Here is an 18,768-nt window from a genome sequence, read left to right on the forward strand (position 1 = left end):
GCACTTCCTTGGGGAGGGAGGTGTGAAGAGAGCGGTCTGCACGAGGAGGGGCCTGGACCCTGACGCTCACCCGCGGCCGAGGTGCCCCCTGTTCTGAGCTGATTGCAGCAGGCGCCCCAGGTCACGATGAGGCGACGGCTGGGACCCCGGCGGGGGCGGGGGCTCCCGCCGCTGTCACTCCTGATGCTGGAGAGCAGAGCCTGCCGGTGCCCGGGGCGGCCGGACGCGGGGCCGCAGGGGTTCCCGTCACTCCTGAGCTGAGCTTCGGTGATGAGCGTGGTGTCCTCTGAGAGCCAGTGTTGGGCCCTGTAGGACTTAGTGTCCATGGAGGAATCCACAGCCATACAGTCTAGAGGTGTTTTCGAAACCGAATGCACACCGGTCCCCGGGCGTGTTGCTGAAATGCAGACTCTGACCCCGCGGGGACCCAGTGGACCTGGGAGCTCCCGCGGCCTTGCTTGTGGCTGCAGGACCGCGGCAGTGTCTAGGCAGGGGGCGCTCAGCCTGGCACCACGTCCGAGCCACCTGGGGCGGCTTGGAAACCTGTGACACCTGTCCCACCCCCGAGTTTCTGAGGGAGCTGACCTGCCGGGTGGCCTGAGCGTCTGGACAACTACGAGCCCCCGGACCACCTAATGCGTGGCCAGAACCAAGCGGCCTTGGCGGTCCACATGGCTGGGGCACCCACCTCTGAGATTAGGAGGAAAGGGCAGCGCCGGGCACATATGACGTGGCACCGAGGCGTCTTTACAAATATCTAAGTCAGGACCCGACTGAAAGGGTGGGGATTGTATACAAAGAGCTGGGCGTCCATCCATCGTCACTTTCCCTCTGAGGGACCCACGTAGCCAAATTGGAAGTGTTCTTCGGGGATAGAAATAGTGAAAAGCCCTCTAGCCATTATGTTTATTTTCTTTAGGATGATTTAGAGTTTGTCAGCAAAACGAACATCCTAAAATTCAGATGGAATCGCAGCATTTTAGCTTGGACTCATAGTCTCTTAATGGACCAATCGTAGGCATTTTCCTTCACACCGTTCCCCTTCACAGCTTTGGAACTTTAGGGCAGTAAAAACACAGTGTGGCCTTAGGCTGCGGTCTCACCGTCCACAGCCTGTGGGTCTGGGACCCCCGCGCCGAGGCCTGAAGACACAGGGTAGGAACTGCTGTGCACAGAATCGGTGCCGCCCTGGTCTGGAAAGTACAGAGACACTCTTGGGACGAGCACAGTATGAATTCTTCCTGGAAGTCTTTGAACGAAATCCTCCACACTTAGTCTCTGAATTCCCAGAAGCATGAACGTGTGTGCTGAGCTGCACACGCGTTGTCACGATGACCTTCCTGGGACACGTGCCCGTGGGGAGGGGAGGCCTGGGGCGGGGTGGGGGGCCCTGGGCTGCTCGGCGTGTCCCGCGGGACAACGTGGGACGGACGCCCCAAAGAGAGTGAGCTCCGGGCGATGCGGGAGCTCTCCCTTCCTATGCGGGGGGCTCGACTCCCACCCCCCGGCAGCAAGGGACCGGAGCCCACCCCTCCACAGCTGCCGTGGGGTCAGCGGAAGCCCGCGAACACCGAAGGACTGGATGATAGGAAGATTCCCAGCTTTCAATGGATAATCACTCATCAGAGCAAGAACCGGGAAGACCTCCAAATGAAGTTAAAACGAGATGATCAGTAGACGCCAAGCCTGAGGTGACAGGTTCTGAAATCATCTGACAGGTTGTGAAATGCTTCAGCAAGCAATGGTGATTGTGCTTGAAACAAATGGAAAAGCAGAAGTAGAAAGTTTAAGGAAAGAAATAGAAGATATAAAGAAGAACCAAATGGAGATTTTAGATTCAAAAAATACAATAACCAAAATAAAAAGTTCAAAGAATGGATTCAGAAGCAGAAGGGAAGGGACAGAGGAAAGAATCACTGACATGGAAGAAAAAACAATAGAAATTTCCGGATTTGAACAATAGAAAGTAGAGCCAGAAAAAAAGTGCCCAGCCTCAGTGACCCAGGGGCCGTAGGAAAGGCCTAACATCTGCGTCACTGGAGTCCTGCAAGGAGAGAAGAAAGAGCGGGGCTGAGGCGTAAACCTTCCACTTAGAAAACATTCTTGAAATGACAACTTCATGGAAATGGAGAACAGATTAGTGGTCGCCCGGGTTCAGGACAGGGTTTGGGGTGGGAGGGAGGCGGGAGTCTATAAAGGGGGACCGTGGGGTGGGAGGGAGGCGGGAGTCTATAAAGGGGGACCGTGGGGTGGGAGGGAGGCGGGAGTCTATAACGGGGGACCGTGGGGTGGGAGAGAGGCGGGTGTCTACAAAGGGGGACCGTGGGGTGGGAGGGAGGCGGGAGTCTATAACGGGGGACTGTGGGGTGGGAGGGAGGCGGGAGTCTACAAAGGGGGACCGTGTGGTGTCGGGGGCTCCTGAGCGTTTGCTGTGGTGGCATCGGTATCTGCGCTGCGATCCTGAGCTACAGTTTGGGGAGACGCCACCACTGGGGGACTGGGTGAGGGGTGCAGGGGTTATCTGGGTTATTTCTCATAACTGCACGTGAATCTACAATTCCTCTAAATAAAAACTTTTAAAAAAGGCCAAATGAGTTTGGGAAGCTCTGCGTACACGACCCCTCTTAGAGAGCCAAGTTCACTCTTCCATCTCTGAGTCCCGTGATCGGAAACATATTTAACGCCGTTTATCTGAATGCTTCCCACTTCCCCAGGAGGTAGTTCGTCTCAGCGTTAATCCAGTGGGAGTTGCCGTCCTCAGACACCGCCTCTCGCAGGGGTTCCTGACCCGGGTGCCAGCCCCACTCCAGGCCCACCGAAGCAGATCTTTATTTCTCCAGGCGATTCGAGTCCCCGGCACTGCTGGGAGGCGCTGTCTGGGGACACATGGTGAGGGACACACGTAGAAGGGGCTCCAGTCCACAACACGCCTTGGAGCCGGAGCCGCCGACCCGTCTGAACACTGATGGGTTAAAGAAAAGGCAGGAAGGGTTTGAAGAGATCAGCTCAAGGTCGCCTGCTAGTAAGAGCCAGGCTGGATGCACCAACCCACCTGCTCAGCTGCAAGTTCTCGTTTCTGCTTCCCCGGCTGCTACACAGAGTCTGCCTGTCTCCTCATACCCACTGGCAGAATCTCACTGCCCTCTCCACCCTCTCCTCCCCGCGTGGAGTTGGTTACCTGGCCTCTTCTGGCTGGGGTGTTCTTCATTTCTGTGGCCCTTCTCTTCCTCTCCTCTCTAAACCGTAACCAACCCCCATCACTTCCTTGTCATTCTTTCCCATACAGGTACCAAGCACCTACTGTGTACTAGAACAAGGCAGACAAGACCATAACCAGGTGTGCCCCAGGTGTGCCTCAGGTGTGTCCCAAGTGTCCTCCAGCTGTGTCCCAGCTGCCTCAGGTGTGTCCCAGCTGTGCCCCAAGTATGTCCCAGGTGTGTCTCAGGTGTGCCCCAGGTGTGTCTCAGGTGTGCCCCAGGTGTCCTCCAGCTGTGTCCCAGCTGTGCCCCAGCTATGTCCCAGGTGTGTCTTAGGTGTGCCCCCGGTGAGCCCCAGGTGTGTCCCAGGTATGTCTCAGGTGTGCCCCAGGTATGTCCCAGGTGTGTCTCAGGTGTCCCCCAGGTGTGTCTCAGGTGTGCCCCTGGTGTGTCCCTGGCCTCTTCGTTCCCTTCTCTCTCCTGCCTCTCTCTGTGTGGGACCTCAGCCTGGGTGTAGCTGGGGTCTCCTGCATCCCCATCCTAATTTCACCTGAACGTTTCTCTTGGCGTTTCTCCTTCGCCAGCCAGCGCAGCCCAGGTAACCAACTCCAGCCCAGGGCAGGGGGCTGATGTGAAGCTGATCCCTCGGCAAGGGCCGGGGTTACCTTAGGTCATCAGAGCCAGCAGCATGACGCAGCTGCTCTCAGTGTCAGCTCAGGACAAATGTTGGTCCTCACATACTGACCAGTCCCCTGGCCAGGGGTCTCACCCGTGGACGCCCAGAAAGCCTATTCCTAAACTCCTATCATCAGCTGGTTTTATTCTCACTCGCGGGTTTTCTAAAGAAAAAATGACACATAGTGGGGAAAACACCAGCCATCTTTGTGAATTAAGGTTTCTCCTGGGCCCCCTCCCTTCAGCTGGGCCCTGCATTCCCACCAGGAAATAGGCGGAGGGTCCAGCTCATCTGCTTGGGCCAGCGGGCCAGACGGGGAGGCTCGGGGCTCCTGCACGCTGGGCCTGGGGCCAGGTGTGTCCTTCCCCGTGGGAAGGAGCGGGGCAGGGTGGCCCGTCTAATCCGTCTGCGAGCGGCTTAGGGATTGTCTTTTTCTGGCACCTGCTCCCGCCCTGCGTGTCCTCCACTCCGGCCGGGATCTCGCCTGAGCTGTGTCAGCGGGCTTCCTGGGGCTCCCGGTGCCCGGCCAGCCTCCTGTCCCCAGAGGGCGGGGACGGGCCACAGGCCAAGGGCAGCGGGTTAGGCCGGCTTGGGACGCGGGAGCCGGACGCGGAGGGAGGCCGGCGCCGGGATGGATTTCGGGTCCCTGGAGACGGTGGTGGCCAACTCGGCCTTCATCGCTGCCCGCGCCAGCTTCGACGCAAGTAGCGGCCCGACCTCCCGGGACAGGAAGTACTTGGCCCGGCTCAAGCTGCCCCCACTGTCCAAGTGCGAGGCGCTCCAGGCGAGCCTGGACCTGGGCTTCGAGAGCGCGTGCTCGGAGCAGCCCATCGGCAAGCGGCTCTTCCAGCAGTTCCTGCAGGCCCACGAGCAGCACGTGCCGGCCCTGGGGCTCTGGAGGGACATCGAGGACTACGACACCGCCGATGACGACCTCCGGCCGCAGAAGGCCCAGGCCATCCGGGCCGAGTACCTGGACCCCCAGGCCAAGCTCTTTTGCGGCTTCCTGGACAAGGAGACGGCGACGCAGGCCCGGGAGGGGCCGGCGGAGGCCGGGGCCGGGCTCTTCCAGCCCCTCCTGCGGGCCACCCTGGCGCACCTGAGCCAGGCCCCCTTCCAGCAGTACCTGGACAGCCTGTACTTCCAGCGCTTCCTGCAGTGGAAGTGGCTGGAGGCCCAGCCTGTGGGCGAGGACTGGTTCCTGGACTTCAGGGTCCTGGGGCGGGGCGGCTTCGGGGAGGTGTCTGCCTGCCAGATGAAGGCCACCGGGAAGATGTACGCGTGCAAAAAACTGAACAAGAAGCGGCTGAAGAAGAGGAAGGGCTACAAGGTGGGCCGCCGAGGCATCGGGGGGCGGGTAGGGGCTGGGGCGTCCTGGGCCGGCTCACCCCGTGGTGGGCGCCCCCGCCGTGCGGCCCTGGGCGGGGTCGGTCCCCCGCACCCCCTCGTCGAGTCCGCCTGTCTGCCTGGCGGCCAAGGCCCTGGCTCGGAGCGGCAGGTGCCGGCGGTGCTCGGATGCTCGGCTTGTCCAGCCACTCTAAACCACCAGCCTCGGTGCCCGGGACGGGCGGGGTCCGCCGCGCCCCTCCTTGCAGAGCGGCCCTGCGTGGCTGGCGCGGGTCCTGTGCCACACGGCACCACGCTTCTCGGCTTGTCACCAGGGCCACGCACTGCAGTAGCCGGTGTCAGGGAGGCTGCTGGGATGAGTCTCCAGATTCTTTACTCTGACTTTCTGGAACTTTCCCTGGCTTGTGCTGTGAGGAGGCTGCAGGGGGAGTCTCCCCAGGGCTGGTGTGGGGAGGCCCCGAGGTGCCCGCGTGCAGTGCTGTCTGGGCCGGGGGTTGGGGGTGGCGGAAGCAGCTGCTCTGAGCGGCGCCCACCCTCCCTCTGGCATCAGGCCCCGCTCGGGCGGGATCAGCCAAAGCTGCTTAAGCTCCAGCCGCGCGTTCTGCCTGCGTGGGCTTCCCTCCCGTTCCCGCTGCACAGAACAGATCACGCTGGGGGCAAACAGCAGCTACCCCAGCGCACCCCACCCCGGGGTCCCTCGATGGTGCTCTGCCTGATGGCCTTTGGGGGCAGCAGTTACCTTCAGGACCATCTACCTGCAATCTGAATCCAACTGTTAGGGTATTAAGCCTCTCTTCTCCCGAGTTCAGGAAACTTATCAAACTTTTACAAAGTAAAATCTTCCCATGCAGGGGGTAGAAAGGGCTTCTCAACATCAAGAACTCCTCCTTCAAAAGGGCTCTTTCTCCTTACCCAACACAGCTTTCAAAAGCACGTTAAATGGACTTCATGGGTTCTTAAAATAAATATAGAGAATGAACAGGGATGCGGGGTGGCTTGAAAAGGTGCTGTTCAGAGGCCTGGATGGGAGGAGAGGGGCTGGGATTGCAGCAGGAAGAGCTGGAAGGGAAGGTCAGTGCCGACAGGGTGCCTGGGGACCTGCCGGGACCCTCAGCCACATTTCTAAGGCTGGTTGGCAGAAGCCCGCTTGCTGGCGGCCCTAGGAACCCCGAAGTCCTCTGTACGTGACGGGTTCCCAGGCCCTATCTTGTCTCTGTGAAACGGGGCATGTGAGGCATGTCTCTAAGTTATCTGCAATTGCTCTGTACAGCCACTTTTAAAATATACCGGCAACTCTGATTCTGTTTTATCGCGACATTTTCTGGCTTGTGGAACTTGGCCCTTTTTGGCAATATCACTTTCCCACCTAACCCTGGGCTCTTACCCTGCTTTCCAGGGCGCGATGGTGGAGAAGAAGATTCTCGCCAAAGTCCACAGCAGGTTCATCGTGTCTCTGGCCTACGCCTTCGAAACCAAAACCGACCTCTGTCTGGTGATGACCATCATGAATGGAGGCGACATAAGGTAAGCGCTTCTCTCTCCGATGTCGGAGCAGGATGGGAGGGCCCACGCGGCCGAGTGTGCAGAGGGGCTCTCTGGGGCCCCGTGGGGCTGCTTCCCACGTACTGAGAACGTGGCGATAAAGACAAGAAGCCCGGTCCCCATCTAAGCCCTCCTCTTTGTGGTCGGATTGCTGGTCCTCGAGACGATGTGTCCTCAGTCCCAGTGAAGTGCAGGAGCCCTGGGGGAGGTGGCCTAAGCTCTCTAGTCGTGGGCCCGTCCTGTGGGCCTCGGGTTCATGTGGACGGCGGGGTGAGCGGTGTGGGCAGCAGGGCGTGTGGAGCTGTGGATCGAGTGCTAGTGGACGGGGGGGTAAAGGGGTGGGAGGGGGCCTCAAGCGGGGTGAGGGCCGTGCTTCAAGAGGGATGGCAAATGAAGACAAACTTCGTCAACGACGCACTCTGGGGGTGGTGGCAGAGCGGAAGCGCCGTGTGGCCGACTCTGGGGGCTGTGGCTTGGCCATCCACCGCAGGGAGAACCAGAGGGTGTCATCGCCCTACGGGGCCTGGGTTTGCCGGAGACCTGAGGGCCCGGCCCTGGGCTCCCAGGAGAAGTTGGATCACTGGCTCTCAGAGGGGAAAAGATCCGCTTGCCATCTGGGCAACACGGGCGCTCTTGCCCCAGCGTGCTGGTCCGTAAAATGGGGGTAGAGCTGAGGCACTGGTGTTCCGAGGTTGCTGTGGAGAGTCAGCTAACACAGCTGAGACACTGAGACGACTCACACGGCCCTCACACAAGGGGGCCGTCGCTGTGCCTCCGTTCTCGGGCCTGGGTTCGCCTGCACTGAAACTCTGCCAGGTGAGCTTGTTGGCCCCATTTTCCAGGTGAGGCTCTGGGATCCTGACTGAGCCACCTGTGCAAGTTCATGGAGGAGGAGCGAAGGGTCTGGAAAGTGCAAATAGCACGAGCTGGAGAGCGGAGAGAGCATGACGCTTTACTCGCCTACCCTGCCCTGCACTGTGCTGGGCCGTGATGCTGTGCTATGTTACACTGCGCTATGCTGTACGTGCCACTGTACCGCGCTGCGTTGTGCTATAGTACACCGTACGTGCCACTGTACCGCGCTGCGTTGTGCTATAGTACACCGTACGTGACACTGTACCGCGCTGCCTTGTGCTATAGTACACCGTACGTGACACTGTACCGCGCTGCGTTGTGCTATAGTACACCGTACGTGACACTGTACCGCGCTGCGTTGTGCTATAGTACACCGTACGTGACACTGTACCGCGCTGCGTTGTGCTATAGTACACCGTACGTGACACTGTACCGCGCTGCGTTGTGCTATAGTACACCGTACGTGACACTGTACCGCGCTGCCTTGTGCTATAGTACACCGTACGTGACACTGTACCGCGCTGCGTTGTGCTATAGTACACCGTACGTGACACTGTACCGCGCTGCGTTGTGCTATAGTACACCGTACGTGACACTGTACCGCGCTGCCTTGTGCTATAGTACACCGTACGTGACACTGTACCGCGCTGCGTTGTGCTATAGTACACCGTACGTGCCACTGTACCGCGCTGCGTTGTGCTATAGTACACCGTACGTGACACTGTACCGCGCTGCGTTGTGCTATAGTACACCGTACGTGACACTGTACCGCGCTGCGTTGTGCTATAGTACACCGTACGTGACACTGTACCGCGCTGCGTTGTGCTATAGTACACCGTACGTGACACTGTACCGCGCTGCCTTGTGCTATAGTACACCGTACGTGCTACTGTACCGCGCTGCGTTGTGCTATAGTACACCGTACGTGACACTGTACCGCGCTGCGTTGTGCTATAGTACACCGTACGTGACACTGTACCGCGCTGCCTTGTACTATAGTACACCGTACGTGCTACTGTACCGCGCTGCATTGTACTACCCCGCACTGTACCGCAGGACACTGTAGTCAAATGTACATGTAGCATAAAAGCCATTCTTGCTGTTGCTCTGGCTGACGTGAGGGTTTCTCTCTTGTTTTCTTCGAGATTACTGGCCTGCCTCTCCTCTCCCTGGTTGTTCTCTAGTTTAAATACTTTGCTTGTTAGGTTTTGCTTCTCTGTACAATGTGACAGGGAAACGGGAGATAGGAGAGTCTGGGAGGCCGGGAGGCGTCCTCTGAGGGCCCGCCGGGGAGTCTGTGTGTCTCTGGGGAAACGGCCCACATGCTTCCTGGGCTCTGGGTCAGCTGCTCACTTTGGATGGGACGTGGGCTGGCCACGTGGCCCGCCTTTGCCTCCCTCTGCCTGGCTCCTTCACCGATGGCTGTAAAGTGGTTTGGGGGCCTGTTTCCCTGTTCTCTCCCCGTGGGCCGGGGCAGGGGAGAGCTGCCCTGCCTTTCCCCTGTGCTGAGGGGCTGTGAGGACACAGACACCAGTGGCTGGTGGTCCGGGCTCTGCCGCGGGCCCCTCAGGCCGGACGCTGAGGCTGAAATGACGGACGCTTTGCCGACACAACGTGGGATTCGGAGGCCTCAACTCTTTCCCGAGATTTTACTTCCCATCAAAACCGTGGGCACGCGGCTTCTGGTTGTGCCAAAGAAGCACAGGCTCCATGTGGTCTGCCCCCAGGTACCACATCTACAACGTGGACGAGGAGAACCCCGGCTTCCAGGAGCCGCGCGCCATCTTCTACACGGCCCAGATCATCAGCGGCCTGGAGCACCTGCATCAGCGGGGCATTATCTACCGAGACCTCAAGCCCGAGAACGTGCTCCTGGACGACGACGGTGAGGCGGCCTCCCCTCCCGGCCTCCCCTCGCCCTGCTCACCTCTGTAGCCTGCTTGGTCATCGGTAGGGGAGGGACCAGCTTTGATAGATGCTCGTTATAGTTTTACGGCACCAAGACACACCTCAAGTTTGTTCAGCTATTTTGCGACCGCATGGCATTATCCCCGAGGGAGATTATTAACGGGCTTTGGTGAAATTTGGTGCATGGCTAGGTGCCCAGGGCAACAGGGAGTTAGTCCAGGATGCCGGAGGGTGTGGAACTATTAGTAAACAGCTAACGGTTATGGCTGAGTCCACACTCGATCACTTAGCTTGCTGTCTTCGTGAGGAGTCAAACTGGGATTCTCGTCAGGAAATAACCCCCAAGACTGAGGTTCCCGTAAGTCCCTTTAGAGCTCCCCTTCCCTCCCCATCACAGGTCAGACGGACACACTGGTGCCCCAAAGGCCATTGCTGCAGAGCTCGGGGAAGACAGAGCCACGAGGAGGCTGGCTTTAGGGGGATTATGCCCCGGATTCCAGTTGCGAGCACTGCTGGGACCCTCGGTCCCTCCGCAGTCTGAGCGGGGAGCGGTGGCCCCTGTGTGTGTGCGCCATGCTCGTGCACGTGTGTGTGTCCAGGAACCCCAGGGGCCTTTGTTTGTGGAGCCGCGTGTGACCTGAGCCCATGTTTGTTCTCCAGGCAACATCCGAATTTCTGACCTTGGGCTGGCCGTGGAGCTGAAGGAAGGGCAGACCAAGACCAAGGGCTTCGCGGGGACTCCAGGTGAGGGCCTGAGAGCCGGGGCGAGGGCAGCCGCTATGGGGGCGAAGGGGATGAGGCCTGGGGTCCTGGGGTCCCGTGGCCTGGGGTGGGCATCACGGTGAGGGCTGGGGCTTGTCGGGAAGTTCTCCCTCATCCCTCCCCTCTCAGGGTGAGACCGGGGGACCGGCACCCACGCAGGGATGACCCCCGACCCCCTGAACAGTCACTCCTTGTTTGCCACGTGTACCCTCTGTGACGGAAGCTCCCCGGCGCTGGCCACGGGCAGAGCCTGGGGGTCTGCACTGAGGGAAGCAGCACAGAGGCAGGGTGGGTGGGCAGGGCCTGGCAGGTGCTCAGCTGTGAGATGGCCCCTGGACTGTGCGTGTGTCTGTGTGTGTGACTGTGCACATGTGCATCTGTGTGTCTGTGTGCATGTGCGTGCCTGGCGTCTCCTGTCCCCACCTCATCTCCTCTCACCCCCAGGCAGGTGGGCGCAGAGAAGAGGCATCTGAGTGGGAGAGGGGGGGCAGGGGGCGCTGGTGCCCGCCGCAGGGGCCGGGGTGACAGCCAGGCTCGCGCTCACACATGGTGCGGCAGATGCTCTGAGCACGCTGTGCTCCTGATGGCCGGGTTTTCTGTAGGACTTCTTAGCAGATCTGCTTCTTCCCTGTTTGCCCGGCTTCGGGGAGAAAGAGCTGCTCCTGGGACTTGGGCCGCTTGGGTCTTGCTTTGTCCCCGAAGCCCCCATCCTGTGCTTTGGGCTCCTTTTGGGGTTGTGCCTGTTGCCACGGTGGGTCTGTCTCATCTGCGGCTCTGTTTGGGAAGAGGTCCTGTCGTGAATTTTCCGGATCCTCTGAGGTTCCTCTCCAGGGCGTGAGCGTGTGAGCGAAATGCCGCTCGCCTGTTCCTGGCTGATCAGGTCCAGGGTTGGCGTCGGTGGACCTGGGGTGTCACCGGCCCTGCTTGCACGAGGCCCGACCGGCCGCTAGGGGGCGCCCAGGCTTTGCCGCGGCTGCCGAGCGGCTCTGAGCCCTGGACGGGGGGCTCTGCCCGCGGGCTGTGCTGACCTGTGTGTTTGGGGTCAGGCGGCGCGGGGGCCTCAAGCAGTGGCAGCGGAGGCTGGGGTCGGTGTGAGTTAGAAGGTGGGGCGTCCAGCGAAGGCTCGGGGAGCCCTCCGTGCCCTCTCCCCTGGCCCCCCTGCTCCCTCCAGCCCAGGTCCCCAGAGCCGAGCCTCTGCCCCCGGTTCAGCCGCAGTCCACCCAGAGGGGCACTCGCTGTGCCAGCACCGCGGGGCTCGGGGGAGGCGCCTAGACCGAGGCTGCTGTTCACTCACCCATTGCCCGCTCGTGCCGTCTTTCACACGAAAAAGATTCATCGTCGCCGCGTGAGACCCCGGGAGACAGACGTGTCACTGGGTCCCAGCGGGTGGAGCAGACTGGAGGGGCCAGCGGACCATTTGCTGCAGGGATGTGGCGTCTCTGTGGTCGGCGGGCCCTCCTCTCGGGCCTGTTTTCATGGAGAAGTTGTGGTTGGTGGAACGTGTCTTTCTCCAGAGTCTGAGCCGTCTGGCCAGCACTGTAATCCCTGAAAAGAGGCTGTGTTCAGGGCCAGGGGGTTCTTTGGAACTTGACTCCTGTAACCTCCGGGAGAATATCCTGTGGCCACAGCAGCGTGGCCTGTGTTATCCAGCCATGTCCCTCCTGGGAACTTGCCGCGAACACACGTAAACGCTGAAGGACCAGGCAGGGCTGGAAACAAAAGGACACGCTCAGCTTTGCCTTTGGGGGGGTGTCTAGTCATCTGAGCACAGAAGCCACCCCGGCGCCCAGCCTCAACTACCTACTGGGCCCCGGGGGAGTGGACCATGGGCCCCAGATGCTGCCCGTCTACCTTTCCCATGCGCTGGGCTGGCCTCTGCACGGGGCACAAAGGGATGGAGGCCAGAGCTGGTTCTCGGGGTGTCCCCTTCAGCCTGCAGGGCCCAGCACGTGGCCCCGACTCCCCAGAAGTGGAGCGCATGGGCCACTGGGGGTCTGGACTGCTCTTAGGAGCGTCAGGGCTTCAGCCTCTCCTTTTCTGCCCTTTCGGGTCTGAGCGCCTGCCTCTGACCACAGGTCCTGCGTGAGCCTCAGGCACTGGCTCTGTCCGCCATGGGCACCACAGTGGGGGTGAGACCCACCCTGGGTGGAGGGGGCTCCCGCCAGGGAGGGCTGTGCCCAAGGGGACACTCACAACCGGGCGAGCGCTTCCTGGTGGGTGGGCACGGGGCAGCCCCGTGTGTCCCGGAGCGAGGACCCTGCTGGGTTCCGGGGAGACGGGAGGTGTGTGCCGGGTGCTGGTCTCCGAGTCGCGCTGTGCTCCTGTCGCAGGCTTCATGGCCCCGGAGCTCTTGCGGGGTGAGGAGTACGACTTTGCCGTGGATTACTTCTCCCTGGGCGTCACGCTGTATGAGATGATCGCGGCCAGAGGCCCCTTCCGAGCCCGTGGAGAGAAGGTAGGAGGTGGCCAGCGGTGTCCCTGCAGCTGAGCTGGCATCAGCTCCGTGTGTGTGTGCGTGTGTGCATGTGTGTGTGTGCGTGTGTGTGTGTGTATCATAGGAGCAGGGTCCCCGCAGGACCTGGTGACCCTCCTTGTTGGGGTCACAGGAGCAGTGTCCCCCAGCTGACCTGGTGACCTTCCTTTCGGGGAGCTCTAGGCTTCTCGTGGTGCACACGGTGACCTCATCTCCTGGGTCTCCGTGCGCCAAGGAGCGTGTCAGGAGGAGAGGAGCCTGGACCCCCCCCAAGCCCCGCCCCCACGAGCAGCGCTTGCTCTGGGGGGCGCGGCTCACCCGCTGGCGGCCTCCCTGCCCTTCCCGGAGGCCAGCGCTCGCCTCCCCGGGTGCTGAGCTGCAGGCCCTGCTCCAGGCCCGGCCGCTTCCCTGGACGTCCTGGGGGCAGCGGGCACCGGGGGCGGCCGTGCTGGGGCCCTGCCTCCCGTGCCCCCCGCCTCCTGTCCGCGTGGCGGCCCCGCGTCTCCCCGGGGAGCTCTGCCCAGCCCAGCAGAACCGCGAATAGGTGTCGTTCAGAGCCCCACCACTGTTCACAACAAAAGGAGCAAAGCAGCCCCTTCCCTGGACCCCGCGCTGCCTCTGCTCGGAGCTGAGGCTGTCTGTGGGGCAGGCATGAGGGGCTGAGGAGGGAGGCCTGCTGTGAACCGTACTTTAGACATGGCCCCTCGCTCGTCCATGCCCACGGCCCCTCGGCCTGCCTGGAGGTCACAGCCATCAGTTTCTTCTGCTGGACCTCCCCGAGGGCCCCCGCCCAGTCCCCGCTCCTTTCCTGACATAGACGTGGGGACAGTCCGGTCTCCAGTCCCCCGAGAGTGAGAACCCCTCCCCTGACTAACCCGTAGGGTCGCTCTGTGCGTCTGCACCTCTGCCTTGGGCTCCAGCAACGGGTCTCTCCCGACCTCAGCTCAGAAGAGCAGGGTAAAGCAGCACAGTGTGGGGTCCACGTTGGCCTCAGGCCACCATAGGAGCGCCACCTCAGAGCCCTGGCAGAGCCCACGGCCCTGAGAGGACCCCTGTTTTCTGGTGAAAATGAGCAGGAGGAGATTTCGTGAGAAAGTGAACCGTCGTGGTCTGTCCATCCTCTGGTCCATCCGTGGTCCCTGCGTTCCATGGTCCATCCGTGGTCCCTGCATTCCATGGTCCATCCGTGGCCCCTTCATTCTATGGCCCGTCTCTGGGTCATGCCTTCTGTGGTCCATCTTCAGGGCATCTGTGGTCCCTCCATTCTGTGGTCCACCCGAGGTCCCTGTGTTCGATGGGAAGGAACCTCGGGTACACCCATGACACGGACAGGTCTCAAACTCACCACTATGAATGAAAGGATCTGGCCCCGGAAGAGTGACTCTGGATGATCCCACTTCCGTGAAGTTTTAGGACGTTTCAGGAAGGGCAGATCTGACCGACAGGGAGAGGAAATGGGCAGCATTTGGTTGAGGTGGGGCTGGAGACTTTCGGGCTGATTGTCGGGGAGCTCCCTGGGGATGGATCCACTGGAAGTGAATTTTGTGGGCTGGAAGTCACATTCGGGAAAGCTGGTCTGGACTAAGGCTCCATGGACCCTGTGGGCGTCTGCCCTTGGCGAACCTCTGCCACCTCGCCGGGCAAGCTGGGGGGGATGGTCGTGGGAGTGCAAGGTGTCCACCTTCAGGGTCTCACGCCCTGACCAGTGACACTGAGCCCTTAAGTGCTAACACGCGGGAGGGGGGCGTCAGGCACCCCCGAGAGCAGGGCCGGCCGGGCCCACGGAGCTGCCGTGTCCGGAGCTGCCGTGGCAGCTGGGGCGACGCGGGTGGGCCTGGCCGGGGTGTGACGTGGGTGTCAGGGGTGTGACGTGGGCTGACGGCGCTGTGTCCGCCGTGCAGGTGGAGAACAAGGAGCTGAAGCAGCGGGTCCTGGAGGAGGTGGTCACCTACCCCGACAAGTTCAGCCAGGCCAGCAAGGACTTCTGCGAGGCGCTGCTGCAGAAGGACCCCGAGAGGCGCCTGGGGTTCAGGGACGGCTCCTGTGATGGGCTCCGCGCCAGCCCGCTCTTCAGGGACATCAACTGGCGGCAGCTGGAGGCCGGTACTGTCCGCGTGTGGGAGCTGGGGCTGGGGGCTCCTGGGCGACCCTCGCTGGCCGCCCCGTCCCGTTGGCGTTCGGCAGCTTAGTGTGAGGTCGGGGGGCGGGCGGCCTGGGCGGACCCCCCCCACCCCCGAGCATCCTCTGCCCCCGATGACACCACCGTCCCTGTTCCCTGCTCATCCCAGCGCGCCCAGGACTGGATGTTCACGGGGTGGGTCTCCTGGGGACCCGAGGAGGCGGCGAGGGTTGGATGGGGTGTGTGGGAAACACCTGTGAGCTGAAGATCTGAACCCGCTGTCAGGCGTTTCCTTGAAGGAGCCCGCGATCCAAGTCGAGGCAGGATTTCTCCAGCCATCGTTCATTCCACCAGCGTCTGCTGTCATGTCGCGTGCAAGCTAGTGTGTGCGAGTGTGTGTGTGCACGCGTGTCTGCAGGAGAGAAGCATGGCACCCGCCGCACCCACCAGAACCCACACCCAGGAAGTGTGAGCCTGTGACCTCACGGCCCGACGCCCCAGTAGGAGAAGTTTCTTTGGTGGGGAAGGGTCAGGGCAGTGGGAGCCCGTGACCTCACGGCCCGACGCCCCAGTAGGAGAAGTTTCTTTGGTGGGGAAGGGTCAGGGCAGTGGCAGCCCCGGCTGATCTGAAGGTGCCGGGTGAGAGGGAGAGCTGCCCAGACCAGCCCCAGGCCCGGGGAGGTCAGGCAGCCCGAGCGAGCGGTCAGGACCGGGGAAGCCGGAGCCGGATTGAGTCCCGAGGCCACAGGGTCTGTGCCGAGGGGGGACGGGGTGAAGGCACAGGGAGTTCAGTTCTGAGCACGTTGTGATCGAGGTGTAGACCTGCAGACGGGGAGGCCGGCACTGGGGCTGGGGGGTCTGCAGAGACGGTGGGCACGGCGGCGTCGGGGGCAGTGCAGCCAAGGGCCCGCCGACCCTCATGACGGGGCTTCTGGGCAGGGCGGAGGGGGCGCAGATGGGGGCTGGCTTCTGGCAACATGTGTCCAGACCGGACTCTGAGTCTCCAGCCTGGCTCAGCGCCCTGTGGCGGGTGTCGCTCTCCTCGTCACCGCCAGGGCCGCATGAGGGGCAGCGGCTCTGCTGGCTGAGCGGGGGCTGTCGGCACGCAGCCGCCTCCTTCCGCTGGCTGGCCCTTCACGCCCCGTGTCTTCCGTCCTCTCACAGGGATGCTGACCCCCCCCTTCGTCCCAGACTCCAGGACTGTCTATGCAAAGAACATCCAGGACGTGGGTGCCTTTTCCACAGTAAGGGGCGTGGCCTTTGACAAAGAGGACACAGAATTCTTCCAGGAATTCGCCACCGGCACCTGCCCCATCCCTTGGCAGGAGGAGATGATCGAGAAGGGCATCTTTGGGGACCTGAACGTGTGGCGGCCTGACGGGCAGATGCCCGACGACATGAAGGGGATCTCCGTGCAGGAGGCGGCCCCCTCGTCCAAGTCGGGGTTGTGTCTGGTTTGCTAGACCAGCTGCAGCGCCTCGTGGGTCAGCTGAGCCCCTCCCGCCAGGCCGCCGCATGGCTGTGGCCCGGCGCTCAGCACAGGCAGGACAGAGGAGGCCGGTCCAGCCAGGCCTCCCGCGCAGGGTCAGGAGCGCCAGCAGTAAATAGTCCACCTCTTTTGCACCCTTTCACTCAAAAAGGATCCAGTGGTCCCGGGACGGAATCCACCAGCGACGCTTGGCTCTCCAGGCCCTGGAGCGGACATGCAAGCTGGCGGCGGCTTGGGCGGCGAGAGTGAAGACTCGGTTCGGGTTTCCTGGCACCTCAGCTGCAGCTTTGCAGGCCCCTTCGCCTTCTCTGGGCTGGTTCAGAGGTCGGCAAACCCCGGCCTGTGGGCTTGCGGGCTCCGCTGAGAGGCCCGGACTGTGCGCCTGGCCTGGATTCCCTTAGCCCCCAGCTCTGGTCCCGCCCCTAGCCGGCGGGTCACTGCCGGGGCCGGGCCGGTCCCCACCCGCACGTTGGGGATGCCACCTCCACGTCTGCCGGTGCTGAGTCTCCAGCGGGGTCCCCTTGCCGGCCGGGGCCCAGGTGTCCGGGAGGAGGGGAAGGCCCAGGGGCCTGGGGGTGAGGCTGACCGCGGCAGTCACCCCCCTTGGCTTCTCCTCATCCCGAGACCATCTCCAGTTGATGACAACTGGACACAAGCTGCCCGCCCCCGGCAGACAGGCCGGGCCAGCGGCTCTCTCCCCCCACCTGGCACCTGCTTCCCACCCCGACTCTGCCTCTTGGCCTGCAAGGCCTGGCCCTCTCCTGGTCTCCCTCCTGGGGCCAGCTTTGGGCTGGCCTTGCTACGTGGGGTTAGCTGCCTGGCGGCCAGGAGCAGTGCCCTCCCTTTCCTGAGCGCCTCTGCCCTCCGAGTGCCATGCTGGGCGTGGTAGCACCCCTGCCGTTTGCCCCCCCAGCAGCCTCGGGAGAGGAGGGACCCCGAGGAGCGCGACCTTGGGGGCTGCGGCTGAGCCACCTGGGACCAGGGGCCGCGCTGGCCTGGAGCCACGGCAGGGGGCTGGCCCCGGGCTGCTGTGGGCTCAGACAGCCGTCGGGTGTAAGGGATGTGTCAAGTGTACCTCCGGGTCCCTTGGGCACCGAGGGCATTAAAGCCCCTTCCTGGTGAACGAACCTGCAGGACGACCCTCTCTCTGGTGTGCTGCAGCCATAATGTCCTGCAGGGGCCCTGAAGAGCCGTCCAGTGCTTTTGGTCTGTGACCTGAAACTGCCACTTGAACCTCTCCTGGGAGGCTGAGATGGGGGCCCGTGGCCAAGGGAGGCTGGGCTGTCGGCAGGATCAATCGCTGTGTCGGCCCTGACGCCGGTTCTGTGTCCTAGGGTGAGACGCGTAGATTATCTAACGGCTGTAAATCTCACCTCACTACGTTCAGGTGCAAAACACACCACTTCTGGTCTTTCTAAACCCATTTAATCTGCTCTAGGTCCCCATGGCCCTGAGCAGAGTGATTTAAACCTCAGGGGGTGGGTGTGGCCTGGCCTTTGGCCGCCGTCCGAGTGCCTGCCCGGGGCCCACGGCGCCTGAAGTGTAGCCTCTCCTGTGGAACCAGCAACCCCGGCGGAGACCCCTCTGCCTTCATCTTATGCCTGGACGGCCAGAGGAGACAGGGCATCGATACAGTTGAATTTCAGATAAACAGCAAGTAACTTTTTTCGTGCGTGGGACATACTTAACGCTAAAAACTTATTCAACGTTTTTGGCTAAATGTGGCACAGCTGTTGCAGATGATTTACTCAACGTACGTTATTCCATGAGCTAGCAGGTCTGTGGGGATATAATCACAGAAGCGAGTTACGTGTGACTTCCGCTGCCTCTCTCTCGTGGTCTGCTCAGGGGTGCCCCCCGCTCCCCAGTAAAACTCAAGCCAGCCCCATGTAGTTACACACAGGCAGCAGAAGTCCTGGAGTCACTTCACTTTTATTTTAAAGCGCTTTGGAACTTAAATTTTCACATAGAAACAAAGGAATTGTCAACGCCCACACTGTGGTACGGACACTGCCCCACAGGTGCAGGAGCCTGGCTGTGCCGGTGTCCCGCTGGTCACCCCGACCCAGAGGCGCCCTGTGGCCCCTGTAGGCAGCAACCAAAGCACTGACTTTAAATGCGCCACCGGGAGAACGGCGGCTCCGGTCACTCCATTCTTCCCCAGCTGGGCTGGAGGGACGTCTCCACCCTCCCGTCCAGTCGCAGCCTTGGGGCCTGGGGGCAAGGCCGGGAGGCCGGACGGTGCACAGGGCAGTTCCCAGCTGCTGGGTGCGTGCTCATGGTGACTCTTCATTGTGGGGTTTCTTCATGGGCCTTCGGGGGCCTCTGCTGTGGGGCGTCTCGGGTGCAGACCCCCTGACCGGGCACACTCTGAGGGGTCTTGCTGTCACTCCAGCTGTC

At 61.9% G+C, this 18,768-nt stretch overlaps 1 protein-coding gene across 1 annotated transcript; it reads left to right on the forward strand.

The window, feature by feature from the left end:
* The first annotated feature begins 4,504 nt into the window (after positions 1-4,504).
* Positions 4,505-16,342, forward strand: GRK1 (G protein-coupled receptor kinase 1). Its single transcript, XM_059902981.1, has 7 exons — positions 4,505-5,203; positions 6,617-6,744; positions 9,345-9,502; positions 10,186-10,269; positions 12,618-12,742; positions 14,662-14,863; positions 16,044-16,342. The coding sequence occupies exons 1-7, from the start codon at positions 4,505-4,507 to the stop codon at positions 16,340-16,342; spliced, it is 1,695 nt and encodes a 564-aa protein (XP_059758964.1).
* The last annotated feature ends 2,426 nt before the right edge of the window (positions 16,343-18,768 follow it).

The sequence above is a fragment of the Balaenoptera ricei genome, chromosome 18 (genome assembly GCF_028023285.1).
Source record: "Balaenoptera ricei isolate mBalRic1 chromosome 18, mBalRic1.hap2, whole genome shotgun sequence".
Lineage (NCBI taxonomy): Eukaryota > Metazoa > Chordata > Mammalia > Artiodactyla > Balaenopteridae > Balaenoptera > Balaenoptera ricei.

Excerpts from the sequence above, each read along its gene's own strand:
- GRK1 (XM_059902981.1), top strand. The coding sequence starts at position 4,505 with ATGGATTTCGGGTCCCTGGAGACGGTGGTGGCCAACTCGGCCTTCATC. Across the intron at positions 9,503-10,185 it reads CGTGCTCCTGGACGACGACG|GCAACATCCGAATTTCTGAC; the intron begins GTGAGGCGGCCT and ends TTTGTTCTCCAG. Across the intron at positions 10,270-12,617 it reads GGGCTTCGCGGGGACTCCAG|GCTTCATGGCCCCGGAGCTC; the intron begins GTGAGGGCCTGA and ends CTCCTGTCGCAG.